This window comes from Plectropomus leopardus, chromosome 15 (genome assembly GCF_008729295.1).
Source record: "Plectropomus leopardus isolate mb chromosome 15, YSFRI_Pleo_2.0, whole genome shotgun sequence".
Lineage (NCBI taxonomy): Eukaryota > Metazoa > Chordata > Actinopteri > Perciformes > Serranidae > Plectropomus > Plectropomus leopardus.
Window position 1 is genome coordinate 29410439 of NC_056477.1, and position 25429 is coordinate 29435867.

General features: G+C 42.5%; 2 protein-coding genes and 1 pseudogene across 7 annotated transcripts in view; 2 read left to right on the forward strand and 1 right to left on the reverse strand.

Annotated features, from left to right (window-relative positions):
* The first annotated feature begins 895 nt into the window (after positions 1–895).
* yipf4 (Yip1 domain family, member 4) lies at positions 896–10820 on the forward strand. Its single transcript, XM_042501536.1, has 6 exons — positions 896–1109; positions 3338–3491; positions 7534–7705; positions 8907–8984; positions 9088–9201; positions 10209–10820. The coding sequence occupies exons 1-6, from the start codon at positions 1010–1012 to the stop codon at positions 10344–10346; spliced, it is 756 nt and encodes a 251-aa protein (XP_042357470.1). The 5' UTR covers positions 896–1009; the 3' UTR covers positions 10347–10820.
* Positions 10821–12198: 1378 nt separating this feature from the next.
* On the reverse strand, positions 12199–19476 carry LOC121954900 (annotated as a pseudogene).
* Positions 19477–21793: 2317 nt separating this feature from the next.
* Positions 21794–25429, forward strand: part of birc6 (baculoviral IAP repeat containing 6) — a 138565-nt gene continuing 134929 nt past the window's right edge. For all 6 annotated transcript variants that reach the window (XM_042501765.1, XM_042501768.1, XM_042501766.1 and 3 more), the window contains exon 1: positions 21794–22215. In XM_042501765.1, the coding sequence (XP_042357699.1) occupies positions 22005–22215 (211 nt within the window). In that variant the 5' untranslated portion in view covers positions 21794–22004. The remainder of the gene's footprint in view (positions 22216–25429) is intronic.

Here is a 25429-nt window from a genome sequence, read left to right on the forward strand (position 1 = left end):
CACTGGCATGTTTTTCATAAGCAAGCTCTGTTTCAATGCTGTTTTACAACTCTGGCACATTATGCACAAAAATAATTCCCTGTGTGATTCACATTATTTTTATTGTCAATTAGACAATGGTTGTGGGGCCACCCCGCACCCTATCGGGAGCCAGATATGGTCCAGGGACCATAAGTTGAGTATCACTGCTCCATTTGTGTGCTAGGGCACTTTCTTGAGATGTTTCACACTTCAGCTATTATCATATGGATTCTGACACTGTACTGCACAATTTATATCACTATTAAAACAACAAAATTATGAATATATACACAGTCATATATACATTGTTTAGGGTATGTAACTACTAAAAAAAGCAGTAAAACAAGAAAATAATACACATACAACATATTTTTGATGGAACTGATGGAAATCACTTGATATCATTCTATCAAAATAAAACACAGGAATCAAATTTAAAAATATATCTTATTTACACCATTTATATCACCACTTAAAACAGACTGTCTCATATCACCCTAACATGTTTTAACCATAGACTGTCTATAATATATGTATAATTTATATACAGTCTATGGTTTTAACACACAGCATAATAAAACTTTTTTGTTTTTCATAAACACCCTTAAATGTATCATGATCAACTCTGTTGAAAGACTATTTACACATATAAAATTGTTCCAAACTTAAACCTACTTCAGCTATATTCTTGGACATTTGACTTTAAAAAAAAAAAAGGATTTCTTTTTTATATATAGAGAGCAATACAAATGTGTGACATTTCTCAGTTGAGGTGTATATTCATGTGAGCTGTTCCGTATCCCAGCTTATGTCATGACCTGAACGCCTCATACGACGTGTCTCATTTCCCAGCTTCCTCTGCACTTCCTGCTCCAGCACAGAAGTGACAGACGGAACGAAAACAAAATGCGATAGTTGAACTTCGCTGCTGAGCTGTGATCAATGACAGCGTTATTATCGCCTCACTCACCGCTCATTTAAATGTCATATGTCTGTAGCAGAGGCGCGGGGCAGTAACAAAGACTCAAACATGCAGTTCTCTCCCACCAACGGAGATTTCACGTTCGTCTCCTCGACAGAGGCTGAAGGTAAGCTAATGCCAGCACGGCTCCACAGCTAGCAGGCCTGAGAGGAGACAACCACGTAACCACTTCGTGTGCTTTGCTTTATTTCTCTTATGATAAGGCAAAAACCCAAACTAAAAAAATGCGTTTTATATAAAAATAACGTGGAATGACACTTTGCTATTCGAAATAGCTACATATTCCAATGTCCCAGCTATCGTTTAGCTTTGCTAACTGATTTCTGCTACGTGTCGTACACGAAGCTAGCTAACAAAAAACAGTGTAAAACTGACGTTCTGTTTGATATATGTTATCGTACAGTTACGAGCATTATAAATAAGACCTTCAAGACCTAATCTTAAAATCACTTAACGCTATGACGAAGCACAATAGTAAGGTGGGCCTTAAGTTACACTTTTGTTTACACTGGTCACCCACAAACTCCCCACCACTTCATATAGGAGCGAGCACCATTAAAAGGGAAATAATACACAGAAACTGAAACATCACGTAGAATACTATAAACTGAATATAGAGACCAGAGATAGGACTGTAACATTAAGTCCAATACTGAATGTATTAGGGATGATAACACTTTATTGTTGATCGATTAATCGGTCGTTTGGAATTCAGTTTAACATGTGAAATTTAATCGATTGAGCAACAGGCTATGAAATACCACCAAAATAAATACTTTGACTGAGGATCAAACGCTTTTGCCATTGTTTGATACAACCAAAGTTCATTTGTTGTTGTTTTTTAAAATAATGATTAATTGATCATTAATTTTACAATTTAATGGTTACGGAAAATGTTTACTATTGTCAACCCTAGTATGTACTAAATATATACGGGGGGAAATCGATGCGGCATTGTGTTGCAGTGTTATATCAATGCACAGACATCAAGTATCTTTTTTTATTATCAAAATAATTAATATTGTAAATACTAATAAAACCTTTGGTAGCCTACTTGAATACAATATATCGCATTGTCAGTCCATTGGACTCATTTTTCTGCAATAAAGAGATTGAAGTGGACATTTCATCATTAAGACTTAGATGGAATAGAATAGAATAGAATATATTGTTATTGTCTACCAGAGTGGAAATTTGTCTTTGGCCCACCAAACACAGAAGAAAACATAATAACAAGCTGTTAGTACAACAAACACATAAACAGGTCACTGTAAAAGGTCACAGGTCACACATAAAATCAGTTCATGTCATTGTCGGTCTGTGGTTTAAAACTCATCAGACATCAAACACATGCTGACAATATATTTCCTTTTGGGATGGAATTTACAGTTGATAAAAGGCAACAAATTACATGATACGTTATACTCAGCATATCGCAATATGTTTAAAATCAAAATATTATTGTATTATCATGATAATATTGTATCATACGTCCTCTGGTGATTCCTAAATATACGCTATGCAATGATACTAATGTTCTGTAAGATAAGGCATATTGTTGCAAGTCAAGTAAATGTTATTAAAATTGTAGAGCAAGTGCAGAATTGTCCTTGAATTTTATACAGAATTACCTGTATGTTGGACATCTGTATAATGTTTGAATTATGAATGTATGAGTTACAGTAAGGTTTCACTGCCAGAGGAATCAACCTCTCCCAACACAATGGGGACTTACTGAACAGGCTGATGACCTCCTGATGTAATAAAGTCTTGCCTCTGTCTGCCAGGATTGTACAGAATCGTTGTGCAGAGTAGAGCTTCAGTTGATGTTTATTTTTGTTAACAATCAGGCTGATAATTTACTGTAGTATGATGTCAAATTGTCAAATTTTTGTGCAGCCAACGATCCAAACCAAGCAAAGACAACATATTACCTATACAGCTGATTCATTCACTGTTGATTGTTGACTGACTAATAGTTTAAGCTCTAGTTTAGGCTGATGTTTTTCTATTCTCATGTTCAGCGACGATAACAAGGTGCTGAGTGAGTTGGATGTTTCCTCATAAAGGAATATATATGGAGTACCCCAGTGAATTTATATTATGGGGGATGCAAGAGATGGATTGAAAAAACTGACCTTTGTGTGTATATCAGGAACGTCCCTTCAAGTTTGATGCCTTTTAATCCAAAGTAGGGCAATGTTTTTTGACTGTGTATTCATGCTGTGTGTCCGTGGTATGTTGTCAAACATCCTGGTACTACTGCATGAGTTTCCTGTGCTCGACAGTCAGTCATCAAACACTCAACTCTGCAAACAAACATATTCTCCACAGAGCTCAGCGGCACCATCAGTGCCCCGGATATAAAGCTAAACATGGGCGGCGAGAGCGGTAAAGATCCATACGCCACCACCTTCCTGCGGCAGCGGGGCTACGGCTGGCTGCTGGAGGTGGAGGAGGACGACAGTGAAGAGACCAAACCTCTTCTGTGAGTACATTTTGTAACTTTTCTCATATCTAACCCTATAGTGGGTTGGGTTGGACCAGTTTATGAGGGGTTAGGCCAAACATCAGACGGAACCGGTATACTGAATTTTACCAGGTGTCGCACTTGAATCACTAGCTACTCCCGAATGGAACACAGTGACATTTTGTCTGATCAGCACACAAGTGTCTGACTACCAAGTTGCATCGGTTAACACTGCAGCTCTCTGTCAACACTGAATTGATTAAATATGCTCTTCTGTTAAGTCATGTGAACAAACCACATAAACATCAGCTGTGCGCTTGAGTAACGTTCATTCTTAAACAAGAAAAAGCAAGTTTTATATTGTGATATTTTCTGGAAATAACACACAATATAGCCAACAGCTGGAAGCCAGCTTGTTATTTGCAATGGTCATTTACCAGATCTCCCTTCTGCCAGCTGCCACTTCCACTACCACTTTTTTTTTCTTTTGTAGTGAAATAAAGAGGTTTGATATAGATCATTTTTATTTCCACTTCTTGAATCATCTGTTCGTTGTCCATTGTGGCACTTTTTTAAAAAAGATTATTTCTTGGGAATGTTTGCCTTTATTTGATGGGATAGCTCCAGAATAAAAGGGAGAGAGAGGGAGAAAGGGGATGGCATGCAGCAAAGGGCCGTGGGTGGGAATCGAACTTATGGCTGCTGCAGCAAGCAAATAGCCTTTCTACTCCTCTACTATAATCTGATCTCCTTCATGCTGACTGGGCAGTAAGTGAGTGCACACAGCTAGTGAGACACCAGTGTAGTCCGTTTATAAACACAATATTTGTTAATCACGTTATCATATTTCTTTGTATTAAGGCAATACAAGCTGGATTTGGCACAGTGATGTCATCGCCACAGGTTGCTGATGTAGTCTCATTTTTAATGTGCCAGAGCATTTAATAATGACCAGTGCTGATTCAGCTGGTTTGTGTAAATTCAAACTTGTTTTAGCTCATACACCAGGGTCCTATTTCAGAAGGCAGGTTCAACAAACTTTGAGCCTGTTCCCGACCTCTGAGCAGAGTCTTGAGTTTTCGGTTCCAGAACAGCTGATCAGACTTAGCTCAGTCATGGGAGCTTTGCCTTACCCAACATCTTGCTGTATTACTGGGCTGCCAACCTCCAGAAACTTAAAAAGTGGTGTTATTCCTTTGACATTGATTGGTGTATTGTAGAAGCTAACTCATGCATTTCATCCTCTCTTCCTGCATTGCTGTTTGCTCCTCTCGCAATCCATCCATCCCGATACACTAGCAACCCAGTTGTCCTTTCCTCACTAAAAACAGTTTAGACAACACTTTGGATTTAGACTTCCTTCTGTTTTTACTCCTATCTTCAATAATCACTCATTTTTACCCTCTACTCTTGATCCAGTTTTTAGGTTATGGAAGGAGAAGGGCCTTGTCTCTTTGTCCACTACTATGATGAACTGTTTGGAAGTTTGCTATTTTGTGAATTATATATGCCCTCTAGAACATGTGGGTGACCCTGGAGTAATGGGAGAGCAATGTGTTGCTTGTATGTTTATGGGTTTGGGTGGAAAAAATACTATTTAAAAGAATGTCAGACAATTTTGCAATTAATATTTGTATAATGTGTGATATGCTTTGGAGTCTGTTTAATAAACATATTAAAAAAAAAAAAAAAAGAATTAGCTCAGTCCACTCAGAGTATGTTCAGCCTGAGAGAGGCATGTTCGTGGTGAGCACATGGGGCGCCATCATCAGTAGAGCGTAGATAACATGATTCACACTGGCAGGAAGCAGATAAAAGCAGAGCTACTTATTTCACCGCAACCACAGTGGGGCAAAAAAGTATTTGGCAGCCATAGATTGTGCAAGTTGTCCCACTTAAAAAGATGAGAGAGGTCTGTAATTTTCATCATAGGTACCCTTCAACTGTGTGAGACAGAATGTGAAAAAAAAAATCCAGGAAATCACACTGTATGATTTTTAAACAATTTATTTGTAAATTCTTGCGCAAAACAAGTATTTGGCACCTACAAGCAAGAAGAAATCTGGCTCTCACAGACCTTTTACTTCTTCTTTAAGAAGCTCTTCTAACTCGTTTCCTGTATTAATGGCACCTGTTTGAACTCGTTATCTGTATAAAAGACACCTGTCCACACCTTCAGACAGTCAGACTCCAACCTCCACCATGGCCAAGACCAGAGAGCTGTCTAAAAACACCAGGGACAAAATTGTAGACCTGCACAAGGCTGGGATGAGCCAAAGACATCAACTGTTGGAGCAATCATTTGAAAATTGGAGAAGATCATTGACAATCTCCCTCGACCTGGGGCTCCATGCAAGATCTCACCTCGCTGGGTACAAATGATCTTGAGAACGGTGAGGAATCAGCCCAGAACTACATGGGGGGACCTGGTCAATGACCTGAAGAGAGCTAGGACCACAGTAACAAAGGTTATTATTAGAAACACACTACGTTGTCATGGAATAAAATCCTGCAGCACCCGAAAGGGACTGATCCGTATTAAAAAAAGGATGAATGGGGCCATGTTTTGTGAAATTTTGGGCAAAAACCTCCTTCCATCAGTCAGAGCATTGAAGATGAAACATGGCTGGGTCTTCCAGCATGACAATGATCCCAAACACACCGCCCAGGCAATGAAGGAGTGGTTACGTAAGCAGCATTTCAAGGTCCTGGAGTGGCCTAGCCAGTCTCCAGACCTCAACCCAACATAGAAAATCTGTGGAGGGATTTGAAAGTCCGTGTTGCCCAGCGACAGCCCCAAAACATCACAGCTCTAGAGAAGATCTGCATGAAAGAATGGGCCACAATACAAAGGGAGAAGTTGTCCCTGTCAAATAAATAAATAACACTTCTCACTGTAGCCTCAGTTGCATTCGCACATACAGTGGTGTAAAGGATCAGATACTGCGCATGTGGGGATCATAATTGATTTCAGACGTACCAGTTTAAAACTCTAAATGGAAAATTGTCAGTGTAGTTTCCAAATATGATTAAAGGCTTCCATTTGCACATTTCAGAGGATGAAAATGCCACTATTGCAAAGCCAGTGAAATTATGGCCTAAATGTGAATGTTCAATAAATGTCTTCAAAGAGTCAGTAAAAAAATAAAGAACATCACTTTGTTATTCTGAACGTCATTTCACCAGTGACCATTGTTGTTTTTTGAAACTATTTTCAATGGATAATGCAGACTGTGTTGTGTCTAATATACAGAAAATATAGAAGCATTTTCATGATCGCTCAGATAAATGACAGACTGTGAAGAGAAACACTATCCTTAATATAGATAGGACTACTCCTGCAGGAACGATCAGACATCCACACGGGGTCTAATCCCCCTCTCCTGACGCAACAACCTTCAATTCATTTGTGCCTCAACGCCAAGAATTTCACTGAGAAAAGGAGCCGTCGTGTCTGTCTGTCCTGCTCCATACTGTCCGGCTCAGAGGAAGAGTACCTGCCATCGAGCAGGTTTGTTTCACAGAGTATGTTGCCATTGTAACTGAGTCCGGGTGATGCTGAGCTGGCTTTGTGTTTCCCTCATCTCAGGCTCAACATACTCAGAGTTTTCACTAATCCCGCCTTCTGAAATAGGGCCCAGACCGGACCAGCAAGACCAGAAATCAACAAACCAGCTCTACCAGTCAGTGTGTTGTGTGGGTTCATTTCATAAATTGAGTCTGCACTGTTGAGAGTAGGTGGTGCTGCGTTCAAGATGTGCAGGTGTGTTAGCTATGGTAGCAGAGTCATGTTAGCCGTGAACCATAAAAGTGAATAAAATGACAGGGTATTACTGGAGTTGAGCCAGTAAAGAAGTCTCCTCTTTGAGACGCAGCAGTGTGTGACAAAAACATTTGTTTAGTTAACGTCACTGCAGACCCTAAAACATTCTGCTGATGGAACAGTGACCCAGTACACACAGCAGAGACACAGTAAAAGTTTATTCAAATGTATTTATTTCTAACTCATTATGCAAAGCTTCTGTCATGATAATGCCGTCTTTTCTGTGTGTTTGAAAAGGGAGGAGCTGGACATTGACCTGAAGGACATTTATTACAAGATTCGATGTGTGCTGATGCCAATGCCGTCACTGGGTTATAACCGGCAGGTGGTCAGAGACAACCCGGACTTCTGGGGCCCTCTCGCCATGGTGCTGCTCTTCTCCATGATCTCCATCTACGGACAGTTCAGGGTGAGTAGGACACAATAAGTGTGTTGACAAGGACATGAATAACCCGGTTCTCATCGTTTTTGGGACACGGTGTTTACATGAGCACAGACAAATCATACCATTCATATTTCCCATATACATGAAAAATAGCAGATACCTGCTAACTAATTAGATGCCCGAGCCACCTCATCTGGCTCTTCTCAACGCGGAAGAGCAGTGGCTCTACTCTGAGCTCCTCCCGGATGACCGAGCTTCTCACCCTATCTCTAAGGGAGAGCCCAGCCACCCTACGGAGGAAACTCATTTTGGCTGCTTGTACCCGTGATCTTGTTGTCATGGTCACTACCCAGAGCTCGTCACCATAGGTGAGGGTAGGAACGAAGATCGACCGGTAAATCGAGAGCTTTGCCTTGCGGCTTAGCTCCCTCTTCACCACGACAGATCGGTGCAGAGTCCGCATTACTGGAGACCTAGATCCGAGGTTCGACTATCCGGCGGACCCTCCTCTCCACTACCCCTGAATAGACCTTACCAGGGAGGCTGAGGAGTGTGATTCACCTATAGTTGGAACATACCCTCTGGTCCCCCTTCCTAAAAAGAGGGACCACCACCCCTGTCTCCCAGTCCAGAGGCACTGCCCTTGATGTCCATGCAATGCTGCAGAGACATGTCAACCATGACAGCCCCACAACATCCAGGGCCTGAAGGAGCTCTGGGCTGATCTCATTCAACCCCGGGGCCCCGCCACCGAGGAGCTTTTTGACTACCTCGGTACCTCAGCCCCAGAGATGGGACAGCCCACTTCCGAGTCTCCAGGCCCTGCTTCCTCACTGGATGGCATGTCGGTGGCATTCATTTTCCACATTTTAAATTTAATTCCAAATCTACCAAAGTTTTATAACTCTTGGGTAAGACTGTTAGGATTCCTGTTGTTGATTTGCCCACTTATAAATATTTAAAATTATTGAAATGCTTTCAATGTGAAGCTGCAGCAGTAGGAAATGTTAGGTTTGCATCAGCAGTAACTTAATACAGCACTCTACAGATGTTATTATCAGGAATTTCTTATCCTTAAGAAAGGCTGGTGTACAGTAACTGGTAATAATGGTACTGTCACAAGTGTATGAACTGGTGGGAAAATTGATATGTATGTCACTGAATTGTCGCAGTAACTTACTCACAGTTTTCAGTGCTGACTATAGACTCTGCTTTTATTCTGCAGGTCGTGTCTTGGATCATCACCATCTGGATATTTGGATCACTAACAATCTTCCTGCTGGCTCGTGTTCTCGGTGGTGAGGTAAGCGCAGCTGACACCTGGTTATCTTGTCCAGCCAATCAGAATACTGTCAGGCGTGAGTCAAACTTGTTCTTATGTTGTGTTTTTCTGTTGTTTTGAGCAGGTCTCCTTTGGCCAGGTTCTTGGGGTGATTGGATATTCCCTCCTGCCTCTCATCGTTATAGCCCCTCTGCTCTTAGTGATCGGAGGCTTTGAGGTGGTTTCAACACTAATCAAAGTGAGTCACAGATACATAATACATGGATACATAATGTTTATGAAATCAGTTCACTGTCAGTCATCCTCAGGTAGAGCACAGTCCAGTGGTCCAAGAAGACAAAGTGGCACATGGTTAAGCAATAATAAAAAGCCCATGAAATCTTACAGGTCTAAGGCAGAGAAAATGATTCAGGCAACAAATATCGTACTTTTTCATTGTGGATTAATGTGTGATTATCATTTGTCCATTTGATATTTTATGGACAAAGTATCTAAAATTTCAGATATCATTGAAAAATATCTTTAAATCCCAGTCAGTCTATAACCTATAACATTTAACTTAACACCTGAATTGACGTTTCTGTGTAAGAGTCCTTATACGAGCATTTAAAGCACAAAGTGCAAAATATAACTTAAATGACAAGAAAACATCCTAAATCCTAGATCCTAAAATAGCTGGGAGGAGCATGATTATATATCAATCTAGGGAAAATAAAAGGAAAACTTTATTTGTAATTCGTATAAATATTTATAATCACATTACTAAAAAAGAAAAAAAAACAAAGTTTTTGGTCCATTTCTTTTGCTCATTGCCTTCTTCCCATGTTTAAAAAAAAAAAATCAAGTCAATCTGCTTAAGGTTCAAAGGGTTAAGGAGGCAGACAAAAACTGTTTGAAATTTTTGCTGAATAAATTGAAAAGATAAATTGATGATGGACAGGTCGAGGAGGGTTTCAGTGCTCTTACCTTTTATTACATTAGTAGAGTTTGTAGATTGATGAGGGCAAACAATTTTAAATGATTTTAGCAAAAAGCGGCAACACAACAAAATGTGAAAAAATGAAGGGGTGTGACTACTTTCTGAATGCTCTGTGTGTGAGGACAGGACTGTATACCAGCTGAAAAACCTGTATTTGGTATAAGATAATGAATTCTGTAAAATAATGTTGAATAATCCAAGTAATTGCATCAGAAATATAGCCGATCAAATGAAATAATGCGTTCTTGTCTGTTCTGATGTTTCAGCTGTTCGGAGTGTTCTGGGCCGCATACAGTGCTGCCTCACTGCTCGTCGGAGATGAATTTAAAACGAAGAAGCCCCTTCTCATATATCCCATTTTCCTTTTGTATATCTACTTCCTATCATTATATACTGGTGTGTGACCGGATGAGTTGAATCTGTGGACCTTTTCATGGACATTGACCCTGGAGCATGGGGGAAAAAAAGTCAAACTATGGAACCAGGATTTTTTTTAAAAGGTGTTTATTTCTTTTTTAACTCTATAGAATCCTAGTCGGTGGGGACGTTGGGAAAATATATATATATATCAATGTATATAGTTTTGTCCCTTATGTCTTTGGTCAATAAATTGCATATGCTTTTACAGCTTAAACTTCAGTATGCAGACTTCTCGTTAAACTGCGGGAAATAGTCACAGGTTTGTATATTAATTTAGTGTTTTTGTTTTTTACTTTTTATCCCACTGAAGAATGTGGTGCCAAATATTGTGATGTTTATGTTCATGATGAAGGAAGAAAATTTGAGAAACAGACAGCACCACAAAGAAAGAAGGAGATTGTTGTGCATTATGTTCTTCATTGTTATGCACTGCACTGTAATGTACTATGAGAAGTGTCCATCCAAGTGTCATTCTCATTTTTCACAGACTTTTTAAAAAAATAATTTATGGATTTCAACAGCATAAGCAGTCAACAGAGGCAGTTTGAGAGTTAAAAATCATTGTCTACTAAATGTGGTGCCTTTTTTCCCACACCTGAGTCCTGTTTGTCAGCCATTTATTACAAGAATTTAATCATCTGATCAATAGATGCAGTAAATTAATATAGCTATTTGTCACTTAAAGAGCTGGTTTTCCCTGACTGATTTTTTTTTCATTATATAGACATTTTAGTCAGCCAGTTACATCAAACTCTGGTTTTTCAACAGGGGGGCTGTGACCCCCAGGAGGTCTTCAGAGTTACTGCCAGGGGGTCACATTCGGTCACATTCCCACACTATGAGGCTGTAAAACCATGTTCGGTGCAGCTCGCTGTGATGAAGTTCTCTAGTCTAATTTAGCCACTTCTTATGCTGTGTTCCATTCAAAGTAGGAGGTCGGAATTCCCAGTTGAAATTTCTGACATCCAAGCGTCCCAGGTGCACAGCACCAAACATAAAGAAAAAACAGACAGAAAGTGACAAACTGGTGTTTCTGTGTCTAGTCCATGGACTATTGTACTGTTGGGGGGCGCCTGGTTGCACGTATAAGCGAAACAGATTCAGAGATTGTTTACTGTAACCAGCTACCTAATAACATTGGTAATACATTTAGACATTAATTTACATGCAGAAGAGGCTTTACGATATGATAGATGTATTATTTTATCCAAATATACTTTATGTTGCCTTTAAGGTGATGTCTTACTATTTACAAAGTGCGCCTGGGTGGCCTCCATGGATGCTGCCATTATTGTGTGACATCAGACCAATGAAGTCGGGGTACATCGATTTGCCCCGAGTTCATAAGTAGGAACTTTGAGTGGAGTTCCATTATAGTTTTTCTAGTAGGAGGTCAGAATATCTCTACCTCCGACTTTGAATTGAACACAGCATTAATTGACTTGGATTGCTGCCTTGCCCGCTCACCAACCAGAGGCTGGTGTAGCCAACTGGGGTAAAGGGCATTGCCAAGGGGGTGGACATTCTGGTTGTGGTTTGCAACAGAACTCGACTTGGCCACAAGTTCTTCAATCAGTAAAGGTGATTTATCACACTTCACAATGCCAAGGCAGAAGACAGAGTATTTACAAATGCAAATTGTAACAGAAAATCACATTAGTCTTCAAATACTTACCAATCTAATCTTCAATCTAATCTAATCTTAATACTTCCAATATGCCAAGCATCAAAGTAGTGAAAAATGTCATGCCTTTATTTCTGCAAGAACTTTCTGTACCTCTGTTTGTCCATTGATAACAATGGTTTTTATGAGGACTCCTGAGAGACAAACTTCAGTCAGGGCCCTCCTTCTCTGTCCGTGTGCATTCCCTTCACCTAAGGTTAGAAATATCATTGGATGCGGGCACATAGACATAGGTGTTATGAGACTGCTGATTTTGATAAGCCAAGTCCGTCTTGGGGATATATCTTTGATCATGTATATAGCAGCCTAATTTATTTTCTGCAAATTGGGTAAATTATGTTATATTAATCATATGTGTAGGTACAGAAGCATGTGAACAGTTGACAGCAGTTCTTCCATCTGCCAGATTAATTAAAGACATGCTTCGAGAATTGAATTTTTTCAGTTTCATTTTCCAGTTTGCCCCCAAAAATGTGGTGCTCTCCATCATGGGATTGTTGTGCAGGTATGCAGTTAAGAATACAATAACATATACATTACATTTTCATATTTTCTCTTTATTAGTTATAGTTTGTTAGTGTGATCTGACCATGTTAATGTAATGTGTTTCTTATTAGAGTCCATCTGATGGTGATGCACTCCAAAGAGAATGGACACCGACGACACCCATCCACTGCAGCTTAAGATCTCAGATACTCCATTTTTACCCAAAATGTAAGGATGGGGGACATGAGCTGCACGGGGGATGTACTGGTGTGTGAAAGAGTGCCAGGTTAGCCTATGCAAGAACGGCATGATAGATACTGCGAGACTGTCTGAGTAGATGAGGATGGATTTACGGCTCCATCCACAACATGGTGGCAACAATGATGGGTTAGATCTCAAAGAGAGCAGATGAAGTGACCTGGCATTCCCTTTCCAGCTCCAGGGGCCATTCGCCTATGAACCATCTTCCGTTGTAAAAACCCCCAAAACCAGCAGACGGAGCCGCATCAGTGAACAGGTTGATGTCCTGAGGATGAGTCAGGTGGTCGCCATAAAAGAAGAAGATCCCGTTCCAATTTCCAAGGAGATGGAGTCAGAAGCAGAGCTCAGCATGGCTCGGTGCGTCAAGAGAGATGTCAAAAACGACGGGACGGAAGAAGCGACAGACAACAAGTGAGAAAGGAAGGCCCGCCCCTGGGGAATGATGCAAAGAGCAAAGTTGAGGTGGCCCAGGAGGGAAAGGAGCTTATGTTTGGTGCAACGAGGGGCAAGGAGAAAATTCAAGATCAAAAGGCATATGCGGTTAAGCTTCTCAGCCAGAAGCAAGGTTTGAACCAGTTCCGCATCAAGGGTGACACCGAGGAATTCAAAGGTGGTGGCAGGGCCCTGGATCTTCTTAGCAGACAAAGGGACGCAGAGGTCTGAGAAAACCGACGTGAGAGCAGTGAGATCAGAAGCCAGCAGCGAAGAGGGAGGGGTGATGACTAGGAAGTTGTCCAGAAGATGGACTAGGAACGGAAGGTTGTGGTTTTTTGACAGGATCCCGCAAAGCGCTTCTGACAAGGTGTCGAAGACTTTCGGACTGCTTTTACACCCAATTAAGCCTGACGGCAAAGTAATAAGCATCTTGCCAGCGGACATCAAAGTAATGCCAGAAGTCAGGGTGGAGGGGGAGAACCTTAAAAGCACTGGTGATGCCTGCTTTAGAGACCAGGACCCCTTCCTAGCATGTTTGATGAGGGCCATGGCGTGGTGGACAGTAGCATAGTGGAGAGAAAAATCCTCGCTCGGGATAAGGCTGTTAATGCTAGGGACACTGTGACCATGGGGGGCCGAGAGATCCATTACAATGCGTTTCTTGCCGGAGTACTTTCGGGTAGTGACACCAAGTGGGCTGATGTGGAAAGTCGGAAAAGGGGGATGAGCAAATGGGCCGATCATGAAGCCTTCCTCAACCTCCTTAGCAAGCAGGCCATCTACAAACTCAGGGTCATCGGTCGCCGACCGGAGATTTTCGCATTCGCACAACAAAGATGGAGAGACCAAAAGTTCAGAATGAATACCGTCTGTGAAGCCCCTGACAAGGAACCGCATGAAAGCAGCATAAGGGTGGTTTTCGAGCGCGGCCACCAAGGCTGGAATATTAACGGGCATCGATAGGTACTCACCAAGAGCTGGCGAAGTAGGGTTGTGAGGACAAGCTGGGCAGGGTGGGCACCTCCACAGAAGGAGCAGACGTGGAGAAGTTAAGTAAAGTGAAGCGAGAATGAAGTGATGCAGTCATCGAGCATGCAGGGCTGGGGGCACCGGCATCCCAGTGCCAGAAACCCCATCATGAAGCAACTGCTGCAGGTGGTGAGGACGAGCAGTAGAGGGCAACGGCAGCCCGGTGCAAGATGCCCCAAGGGGATGGAGCTGGTGCAGATGGCACGGTTGGGCAGTAAGTGGTGCTGGCATCCCGGTGCCAGGCATCCCAACATGAGCAAGCCGCTCACATTGAGGAGAGAGACCAGTCGAGGGCACAGACAACCCGGTGCCGCGAGCCCCAGGTGAGGCAAACTGGTGGAAGTGGGAGGGTGCTGCCAACACAGCCGACACTTCAGGCAAACCTGTACACTGTGGCCGGCGGGACAGAGGAGAAGTGACTGCCACAGCCACGGCGCCCCGCAACTTGCCTGAAGCAGTACGTCCCCACTTCCCAGTCAACACGGTCAGCTGGTCACACAGAAGTGGTGGAAGGCGAACTGGCCCTTTAATGGAGGTGCTGACATCATAGCGCATGATGGGGGCCACCGCAATGACGTCACCCAAAAGAGCGCCAACTTTGACAGAGAGGCTACGGCACTCCGATGTCAGAGAGTCAAAAAGTTTAGATTTGTCAGTTCTGTGAAACAGGATCCCCCGGTCCCTCAATGCCCTTTGAAGGGTGGCCACCATCCAGTCAGATATATTTTCAAAGGCAGCCGGTAGTCAGGAGACCTTGCCGGAGTGTGGTGACACCGCGAACGGCAGCGCTGGCTCTGCGGCACGCGCAGGGCTGCCCGCGGGTAACCACATCCTCTTCTACCCACCGAGGGTGGCGGACTGGGAGAAGCAGAGGAGTTATCGGCTGAACTGTACGTCTGGATGGTGAGCAGAGAAGAGCCGGGCAGAACATGGACCATAGAGGAAACCGAGTAGCCAGCAGCCGGAGTCACTCTCCCGCTGGGCGGCCGTTGCGCGGCCGAGGTCGGCGTCTATGGCATGGATGCAACGGAGAAGTTGTCGGCATTGGATCCGGTGAGGGTGGTCATCCTGGCTTTGTCCGTACAATGAGATGGAATCCATACCTCGGAACAGGTGGGCAAGCAAATTGCAGTCGATAGAGAGAGGATAAGCTCGGTGGTGTGTCGGTACGTGCTCATGCAGAATACGAGAACGAAAGAGGAGGAACGGGTTAGGAGGATATTTAAGTTGGAAGAGGCGCAGTTGGGGCTTGGTTGATGTGTGATCCTGCTCCTGAAATTCTGCTGGATAGCTTCACATCAGGAGTTCCTTAACACAGCCCCTGTACCAGACTAACTCTGCACCCAGTTTACTAGACCTGACAAGAGAGAGGCATTGGCCAGGCAAATGCCAAATATCAGCCCCAATAATCATCCAGGCCAATAATTTGTTGACTCCAGTATGCAATGAAACCTCCTTATGGTGAAGGTTCTGTAAGGCCAGAGGTCACAACATTCAGATGTTGCGGGGGCATCACCTGCCATTCACAGATTTCCCAGAGATGGCGGCACTGGCTGTCTCAGCACCAGCTTCCTGTGCCAGCAGTAGTTTTAAACTTTACCATAAACATTCTAAATGGGTGGATTTGGAGAAGTGGAGGTGGGAATGAAAGGATGGGGTGATGGAGACTCCAAACTCGTCACATACTGATATTCGGTCAGGTAACCTTCCATGTCAAGTCATCCTTCCCACATCAAGGCATGACATGCCGGAATGCTGCCAAAGAAATGCACGTGGTGGGATCAAGTGGCACGGTCCGCGTGTACACGCAACAGTGCCGACTGTCACTATGGTTGGGGATAAGGCACCAAGTCACAGATGGTTATGTTTAGGCAAAAAAGAAACATGGTAGGGTGTAGAAAACAATCACACACGACACAAACTCCAGAAACAAAACGCACTTGGGCACTCACACACACACACACACACACACACACACACACACATAGGACGCGAACTCCAGATTACCACATCCAACAGTAAGTTGTTTGTGTGACCCATCCGCCTCCCCACCCGACCATCCTATGAGCGCACTCGCGCCCCTTAATATTATGTGGTTACCCAGCCTGCCATCATTCTGATGGCGTTGACTTCAAGACGTTGTGGGAGTACTAGAGAGGTCTACGGGAGTTCCCTGCGCGCTGGGACTGCCGAGACCTTTGAAAGGTGATGCCAAGGGATCATGACCAAACGTTTTTATGTGATGAGTTCGGCGTGAGACCGTGTTGGATGGAGGGAGGAAGGGAGGGTGTCGAGGTAAAGGGGGCAGAAAGAGGGAGCTACTTTTGTCCAACATGGGTTGAATGACCAGCAACCTCCTCCACCACCATTTTGTTGACGCCGCACCTGCTCTTCATGCGGAACCAGCTGAAAAAACTCTTCTCCATCTCAGTCTTCTCCTTGTTGTCACACATCTTGCTTTTTATTTTCTCTAACACTGTCTCTGAGTCCTTGTTCATCCTATGAAACCACCCTCTCCTCTTCTTCATTGTCAGACGTAGCTCCTCCAGCTCTGTCTTCTCTTCCTCCATCTAACTAACTTTCTCCTCCGTCTTCTTCTCTGTCTCCTCCCCCTGTTTAATCATTGCCTGCTAGAATTGCTCTTTCTCTGCGAGGTCTGTCTTGAACTTATCTTGCAGTTCCTTCATCTCATCCTCTGTCTGTTTTAATTTGGCCTCCAAGCTCTTATCTCTCTCGGCCATCTCCACCTCGAACTTCTCCAGTTCTTTGGTCTCGTCCAGCATCTGTCTTTCTTTCTTCACCGTGCTCTACTCTTTCTCGGTCAGCTCCAAGAACTTCTCACTTCTCAGGATCGTTGTATTTCTCCTGAGAAGCTTTCTCGTGCTGAATGAATTCCTCTTCTTTGCTTTGCAGCTCCAGGACTTTTTCTTTCTCTTTGTCCAGTTTTTTTACCATGAATGCTAACTCATCCATGTTAGAGTCCCTGATGGTATTCACCTTATCTGCCTGGATTTGGAGACTTCTCTTGAGGTGGGAGATTTGTGACTCCAGCCTTTTGATTGGTCTGGTAGTATTGTCTGTTTTCTGTAGTCATCTCTGTGTCCCACAACTGTAGAATAAGTCTGTTGCAGACTTTGAATGTCTCTTTGAACGTTTCATTTTAAGATTTGATTACACTAATTAAGTCCAGTAGAAAAAGTTTCATACTGGAAAAAAAATTGAGTGATGCCATTTGTTCCAAAACTGATGTGTATTGTGATTCTCTATGTTGCAGTTATTTAGAAATTTTTCTACGGAGTAAGATGATGCAAGGATGGTACCTAAATGGTGAGGTTTAGAAAAACATAAAATGCACTGTCCCTTGCAAAATCAACACAGAACATGATCTGTCCCATATTTTCATGCACACTCTATAGTCCTTTCATAGTTTTTTTTACATGCTTGGAATGCCAGAGGTTTTGAGAGCAAAAAAGGATTAAATCAGAGTTTGTGGAAGAGAATGACACCTAGAGTGACAGGTGATATGATATCCCCATCTTTCCTTGTCTGACTGCATTTTTACTTACATCAGAAACAGTGGCGACTGGTGATAAAAAATTTTGGGGGGGCGCACTGGGGAGTGGGGATTACAACACAACTATAAACTCTACTTGAACATAAATTTTGCTCTCCTCTCCTTCAGGCCAGCAAATTTTTCAATGACTTTCTGATTGAAATCTGTCATTTCACAAACAAGTCTCTTTTCCATGGAGAGCATGCTAATTCTGCCAGAAAACTGTAGCTTCATGCTGTTGTCAAGATGGCTACGACTACTTTCATGCCGTTTGCATTTTTCAGAGAGATGTTTCAGGTCTCTGACCCCCGTTGTTGTCCACAGAGGTTCAGTGCCAACACTTTGAAAAAGCAAGCAGGGAAAGCAATAAAGAGCATTGCTAACTTCACATCCAGTTAGCCAACTGTGTTTAGCATAACGCAGGCGGGAGAAGCCCCGGGTGTAACTCCGCCCACGGTCACTTGCCTGCTGCTGGATTTTTAAGTCCGGTTGGTCCGGTCCAAGCTCCTTAATCCGCTTCTTTTCCTCCAGTGAACGCCTCGTGAAATTATTATTTTGTAAAAAAACAACCGAATTTTGTTTAGCTGCCGCCATTGTCTCCTGTCTTGTCATGACTTGTCCGTTTGCATCCGTATGCGCGGGTCCGTCTGTGTTTGTGACAGATGCGCTCGCGCGTCTACGCTGCCAGGGGTGTGACTTTGATTGAGAGGTATCATCAATCAATCAGGTTGGATGAACAATGACAGACAACGCGCTGATTCGCCACGGGCGCAGAATCTTTGAGTAACAAATTAGAGACCACCGTGAAGTCACATGGAAGAAAAGTTTAACGACATACATACACACTCATTTGGCCGGCGTCCCTCGCCTTTGAAACATATGTATTTCAGCCTGCACAAAAAACAACTCTGAATAAACCCAATATGGGATGGGAAGGCTTGAAAAATTAAATGTCAGACACATTTTCTGAGTGCACAGATGTGATAATTACTTTTTATTGCATGATTTATGTGTACTGTGTGTCTATACTTTTTCCTGTAATTTTGATGGGGGCGGCGCCCTAGCGCCCCCTATTGACAAGCCGCCACTGATCAGAAAATAAACTCAGCGGCATACTTTGAATTATGTGTTGAGTCATCTAGTCTTAGAATATATTACTGATTTACTGCACATCTTTAGTATCATACATAAATGTCTACTGTTATTTACCACTACACACACACACACACACACACACACTAAAATACTCACAAAAGCACAAACTCTGCCTAAGTACAATCCTCTCTCATCGGGGAGCGCTGACTCCTTGCACGAGGCTAGACTAAAGGTCCACCTCGCCTGTCTCAAGATTGAGGCGGAGGAGAAAGCTCAGGCCCGAGAAGCTCAGCACAAGCTTGACATAAAGCGGCTAGAAATTGAAGCAGAGAAGGCTGTGTGCCTCCGCGAGCTGGAGCTGGCATCTCAGAGGGAGACGGCGCATGGACGCTTTGTGACGAATACTGTTCCTTTCACCTCCTTACCATCCGTACCCACTCAAACCGCGTTTGATATCAGTATCAGTATCACTAATACCAGTGCCCGGTGGCTTGGTGGATAGAGTGGGCGCCCCATGTGTTCTTGCCGCAGCAGCAGTGGGTTCAATTCCCACCTTGGCCCTTTGCTGCATGTCACCCCTCTGTCTCTCTCCCCTTCACACTTGACCTTTCCTATCCAATTAAAGGCAAAAAAGCCCCCAAAAATAATATATATATATATATATATATAAAAAAGAGTAAACAGCCAATGTTTTGGGATGGTTGTCAGAGATGGTATAGGTATGATCATGTTACCCCATCTAAGGTTGCCTTTTCCACATGTTTTATTTCCCAGCCACTCTAGGATAGAGGATTAGCATATAGTTAGGTACTGTACTGTTTGGAAAACACCAATCCTGGTTTGGCATTGGAAGTCGTGACCCATAATTCATGCAAGGTGGATAGCAATTCTGACAGTTATGACCCTGTGGTGTGATCGGGCAGTGGGTCACATTATGGTGCTTTCCAGCAAATGAACTCACACACACAGATGTATGCCATGCACATACATACATGCACACATACACACAAACATGCATGCACAAATAAGCATATACACAAGGATGCACACATTCACAAACAAACGCCTGTACAAACATACAAGAACACACACACCACCCACACACACAACCACACAAACACGTGGACACACACATTAATGCACACACACACAGGCACAAACACACACACTATTTTTCTGTGTTTTTGAATTTATTATCCAAATGATCTGAAATTATTTAGAAAAGTTGAAAGTTTGCAAATAAATGATGACTGTTCTTTGTGAATAGAATTGTTTTACTCTTGCATCAGTCGATTCTGACCTGGGGATGTTCTGGCTGTTACTTAACATGTACCAGTCTGTGATAATTCAAAGCAATTCATAATTTCTGTTTATTTTACCCAATAATGAGTGATGGAACTTTGTGTGAATTAGATCTACCGACCATAAATTCCACAAAGAAATGTCAAGCAATATGGGACATAAACATATTTTTTTTATCCAAAGTATGAAAATCATATGTCTGACCTGGTTATCCCTGCTGCACAGACAGTCTGCAGATTCCCTTTCTCTCTCTGGCAGTAGTCATGGTCTTGCAGGTGGATGAGTACACTGTGCTTCCACAGTGCACGCTCATGTTAGTACAGTGAAAGCAAAACACAGCAGTGAAAAATGTGATTGTCATGTCAAAATTCATTCAGTCATTGTCCGTAACTGCTTGCCCTCACAACGGTCGCAGGGGGGCTGGAGCCAATCCCAGGTGTCATCGGGCAGAAGGTGGGGTACATCCTGGACAGGTCGCCAGACTATCGCAGGGCTGAGACATATATAACATATAGACAGACAACCGAATCCCGTTGCAACCCAGGATCGAACCGGGGACCCTCTTGCTGTGAGGCACAGTGCTCACCACGACGCCACCAAGTTGAAATTCTATGCTAAAACTTTCCTTCACAAAAGGACATTGCTGTTTATAAGCATCTAGGCCCATTAGTCTTTTCAACACATGCTGTTTTTGTCCCTAAATTTTTTTTATAAAAGAGTCACATTATTGTCAGGGGGCCCCAGGACTAAAATATACTACTTGACCCCTATTAACCCTTGTTCGTCACACAAATATTACATGGCCCCAGATTTATCATGGTGATATACTGTAGATAAATATTTAATTATAGAAATATGCAATACATAAACAGAGAGTTGGAAGTCTTTAATTTTTTGCCCAGAGGCCCTCTTCAAGACATTACTAGATAGATAAATAGATATTTTGGTTGGTAATCGTTATACATCTTTTTGTGGTTTTGTGTCTCCTTGTGGTGGTTTTGTGTCTCTTTGATGTAATTTTGTCTAATTTTGTAGATGTTTTTGTATCTCTTTGTAGTCATTTTGTGTCTGTTTGTATTGTTTGTGTCTTTTATAAGTCTTTGGGTCTTTTAGGTAATTTAAATGTCTTGTTTTATTCGTTCTGTGTCTCTTTGTGGTTGTTTTGCCCATTTTTGAAGGTATTTTATGTATGTTTGTAGTTCCTCTGCATCTCATGCTTTTATGGTCCTTAGGAGTCTCCTCCTGGCTAGTACGTGTCAATTTGACAGACATTTTGCAAGAGAAGGGTAGGGGACCCCTGCTACCTCGACCCTAAGTATATTTATATATAGTGTGTGTATGTATATATATATATATATATATATATATATATAGCTATTGTTTAATTGGACAGCATCAATTGTATACTAAAAAGCACAATAAAAAGAAACATTGTAATCTTTGTAAATCTTTCGACTACGTATTATTATTTCTTAATTATTATTATTTTTGTGCATTTATTATTTATTCATCCGTCGTTCTCGTTAGCACTTGGTGTTATCGCGGGAACTGGCCAAGAGATACGCTAGCTCCGTGTACCTATCGTGTAACTGACAGAGAGCCCAGCCTGGAGTTCCTCAGCGCTGATGGTGAATAGCCACTGCTGCGGTTACGGGCGGAGGAGAAGAAGCCGCAGAAGGAGTCAGCAGTGGCAGAGGAGTGATAGCTCGGAGTTAGTCTTATAGAATTAGCAGTATTACGTGTATCATCGGATCCTTACAAACCTCAGAAGGGAAGGGAAGGGAAAAATAAGGAAAGATGGCGGCCGCGGCCTCGCCGGGCTCCGGCTCGTCCACCTCTTCAGACTGGATTGTACTGAGAGACGGTTGCCTGCGTTGCGACGAGGAGGGCCTGCGAAGCCTTTCCTACCACCCGGCCCTCAACGCTATCCTGGCCGTTACCAGCCGCGGCAGTATCAAAGTAATTGACGGCACTTCAGGAGCTATTCTCCAGGCTTCAGCGTTGCACGGTAGGCATCGGAGCCCTCTGTCAAGCCATGACACCAACACTTTCAGTTTGGGGAACCCTGCCGCTGATTGTCAACACACACTGAACACGACACGGGCTGAGTTCTCATAGTTAACCCCAGCTAGCTAATGTTAGCTACTCCTAGCAGTTGTTGGGGCCTAACGCTAGTTAGATTGTTCGGCAAACAGGATTCGTTCCGCCTGTTTTGCCTGTGCTTATGCACCGTATGAGGGTGTTAATGTTTTTGTAGTCAGATTTAAACTTGTGCTGATTGAATGTCAGTGTTTGCTACTGTTTACCACAACATGCCGTATCTACCATGCGAGCTAACAGCTAACTGGTTAACTTAGCACACCGCTGGTTAGCCGGGCAACCTTTCCTGTCAGTGTCTGTCATTCTGGTGGTCAGTCACGATATGTCGGGTGAATTACAGTTCATATATTGGGCACTCAATGTTCTATACCTAAGTTACTACTAACTAGTTAAAGGTAGTACGGCGTGTTAATGTGAATTATTGTGATTACGTTAGCTAACAAGCTAGCTAGCGGCACTTTAGCTGCTTAACTTTACAGCCGGTCGTGTGTACTGACGGTCAATTGGAAGCACTGGTGTGATGCTGAAAGTACACGGACTTGATGCTGCAGAATGAAACGGGCCATAATTGCTTGCTGGACTAACTTGGCTAATTTGGTCAATAACCAGACTAATAGTTGTCCTCTTGGTGTTACATGTCCAGCCACAGTGTACTGACGGGACATTGCATGCAAAGTTTCCAAAGGCTTAGATAATGAGTTTGTCAAGATGTGCTCCACACTGACCTGGTAACTGCAACGATGATCACTGTCCTCTCCTGACACTTTTAATTTTCGGTGTCCTTTAAACAGTGGTGTTTTGTTAACATTTGTTTACATTTTAAATTATACTGATCTGCTGATGTACGTCAGCATAACTGTCAGAGATTTCATCCCGACTTTTAGCATTGGACCAAAGTTGTAATTCAACGTAAAGACACGGCAAACAATTGTTTATTTGTTCCCTTTTGCATGTAAAGCTCATAGTGTGATTTAGAGTGAGGAAGAAGAAGTAGACCAAGGCTCCCTCAGCCAGTGCTTACGTTTTTGTTAATGATGTCAGTTACTGTAAACAGGCTTACTTCACACACAGTCACTAACATAAACACAATACAGTTGTAGAGCTGTGCTATTTTGCACTGGCCATTATGTTTGGTAGATTTCAGTCCATTTGATTATTGTTTCAGATGACCGTGAGACAAATCCTTCTTTTGGGAAGTAGGACTTTAAGGATATCCTTTTTATATTGTAGGGGTGCACAATATAAGATATTGCAGATGTTGATATAGATATATTCACATGTGTTTTCCACCTAATTGCAGAGAACATCAAGTCTGTCCTGTAGTGGAATCAAAATATTACACCTAATCATATTGTGATGGCCCATTCATGGCAAACATAAAATACGAGGTGTACACATCCACTGCAACACAAGAAAGCTACGTTAACTTAGGCTGCGTGTGCAACAATCCATATTTATTATGTAACAAATTTTAAACAAATTGTAAAATTCCTTTCACTTTTAACATGATGCTCTCCCCAAGACAATGCTGACAATAGCCAAAACCAGGGCAGATTTCACTTTTTTAAACATATTAAAGTTACATAATTAAAGTGTCATCTTATCATCCTGTTATATTGGCAGAAATGTCCATTTTGACCTGTTTCTGGTACTTCCTTTTTAAGCTGTTATCTGCCGATACCGATAACTTGCCAATATTATCGTGCATCCCTTCTTGATAGAATACCCATAATAATAAAAACCACGTTCACCATCCACTTAGGCTGTCATGTTTCTACAGGAAAGTTTATGTGACAAATATGGGCAGCATGGTGGTGCAGTGGCTTGTACTGTCTACTCACAAATAGTGGTTAACTTGTTTCGAGCCCGCTGGCAAGCTTGGGTCTTTATGTATGTTTCCCCCTTTTTCATCAGCTGAGCTCTGGTTCTTAAACTGGTTCTGTTCAGGATTCTTAGAACCTTGGTGCTATCTAGTAACCCAGCCTGTGTTTCCATCAGTTTTGAGTGGAGCTATTGTAATCAAGGATGTGCAATCAACAGAAGGTGTTGCACAATTCACAAAGGAAATAACAGTAGAAAAAGCACAGATTACATTGATTACCTGCAAACTGTTGCTCTTTTTTTTAAAGATATTTGTTTTTAACCCAAATTAAGCACAAGCCAATTAAAAATGAGACCACTGCACAAGCTTTTTTGTCACAATTATTAGAATTATTGCCCTCTCCGTCCTTTCTTTCCAGCCTGTAGAATATGACAACAAATGCCCAATGATGTCATCAGAGTTTGCAATTCACGTTAAGAAAAAACTGTTTTTTTTCTTTTTTGGTTTGAGCTGGGAACCAGCTTTTAAGGTTCTGGACCAGTTTATTTATTTTGGTTGAAGTGCTCTAAACAGTTCAAAATTAGGTGTGGAAACTGGTGGAAAAGGGGTATTTCTTGAGTGTACGTATCTCCCGTCTTAGCATGTGTTTTTCTCCATGTTCTCTGGCTTCCTCCCAGTTTCTTGCAATTGCCAATAAGTGTGAATGTAAGCAATAATGGTTGTCTTGCTTTGTGTGTCTGTCCTGTGATTGCCTGGCGAGCAGTCCTGGGTGTACCCTGCTCCTCGCCCAGTGTCAGTGGGGATCTACCCCTAGTGACCCTGAAAAAAGGATAAGTGGTCATCGACAAAGGATGAATTCTGTTGCCATTAGCAAATATTATTTCGATATTGCTCCCACGGAAGCTGTGTATGTTCATAGTGTACATTAAAGTGACACTGTATGTACCCTCTGAACGTGAAAGGGGGGTATTAAACAAATGGGCTTGCAGCATCACTGAGCTGTTGGATCTTCAGTTTAATTTCACTTTAATCTCAGTTTGTTTTCTGCGGTGGCTCCTGGTTTTCAAGTTATGGCTGTTATGTCTGTCCACATCAGACGTCTGTAACTTATGATTGATAGAAGGTCCAGCCCAGTTTGACCTTCTCTGGATGGATGCTTATGCCATATCCAGGTATATTTCAACACCTGCTTTAGGAAAAATAGTGGTGAGTAGAGACAATTTGCTGTCTTTACTGTCCAGTGTTGTGAGATTCATAAAGGGTGCCAAAGATAGTATGGAAAAAGCCAGACACAATGTTT

Excerpts from the sequence above, each read along its gene's own strand:
- yipf4 (XM_042501536.1), top strand. The coding sequence starts at position 1,010 with ATGTCTGTAGCAGAGGCGCGGGGCAGTAACAAAGACTCAAACATGCAG. Across the intron at positions 1,110-3,337 it reads CTCCTCGACAGAGGCTGAAG|AGCTCAGCGGCACCATCAGT; the intron begins GTAAGCTAATGC and ends TATTCTCCACAG. Across the intron at positions 3,492-7,533 it reads GAAGAGACCAAACCTCTTCT|GGAGGAGCTGGACATTGACC; the intron begins GTGAGTACATTT and ends GTGTTTGAAAAG.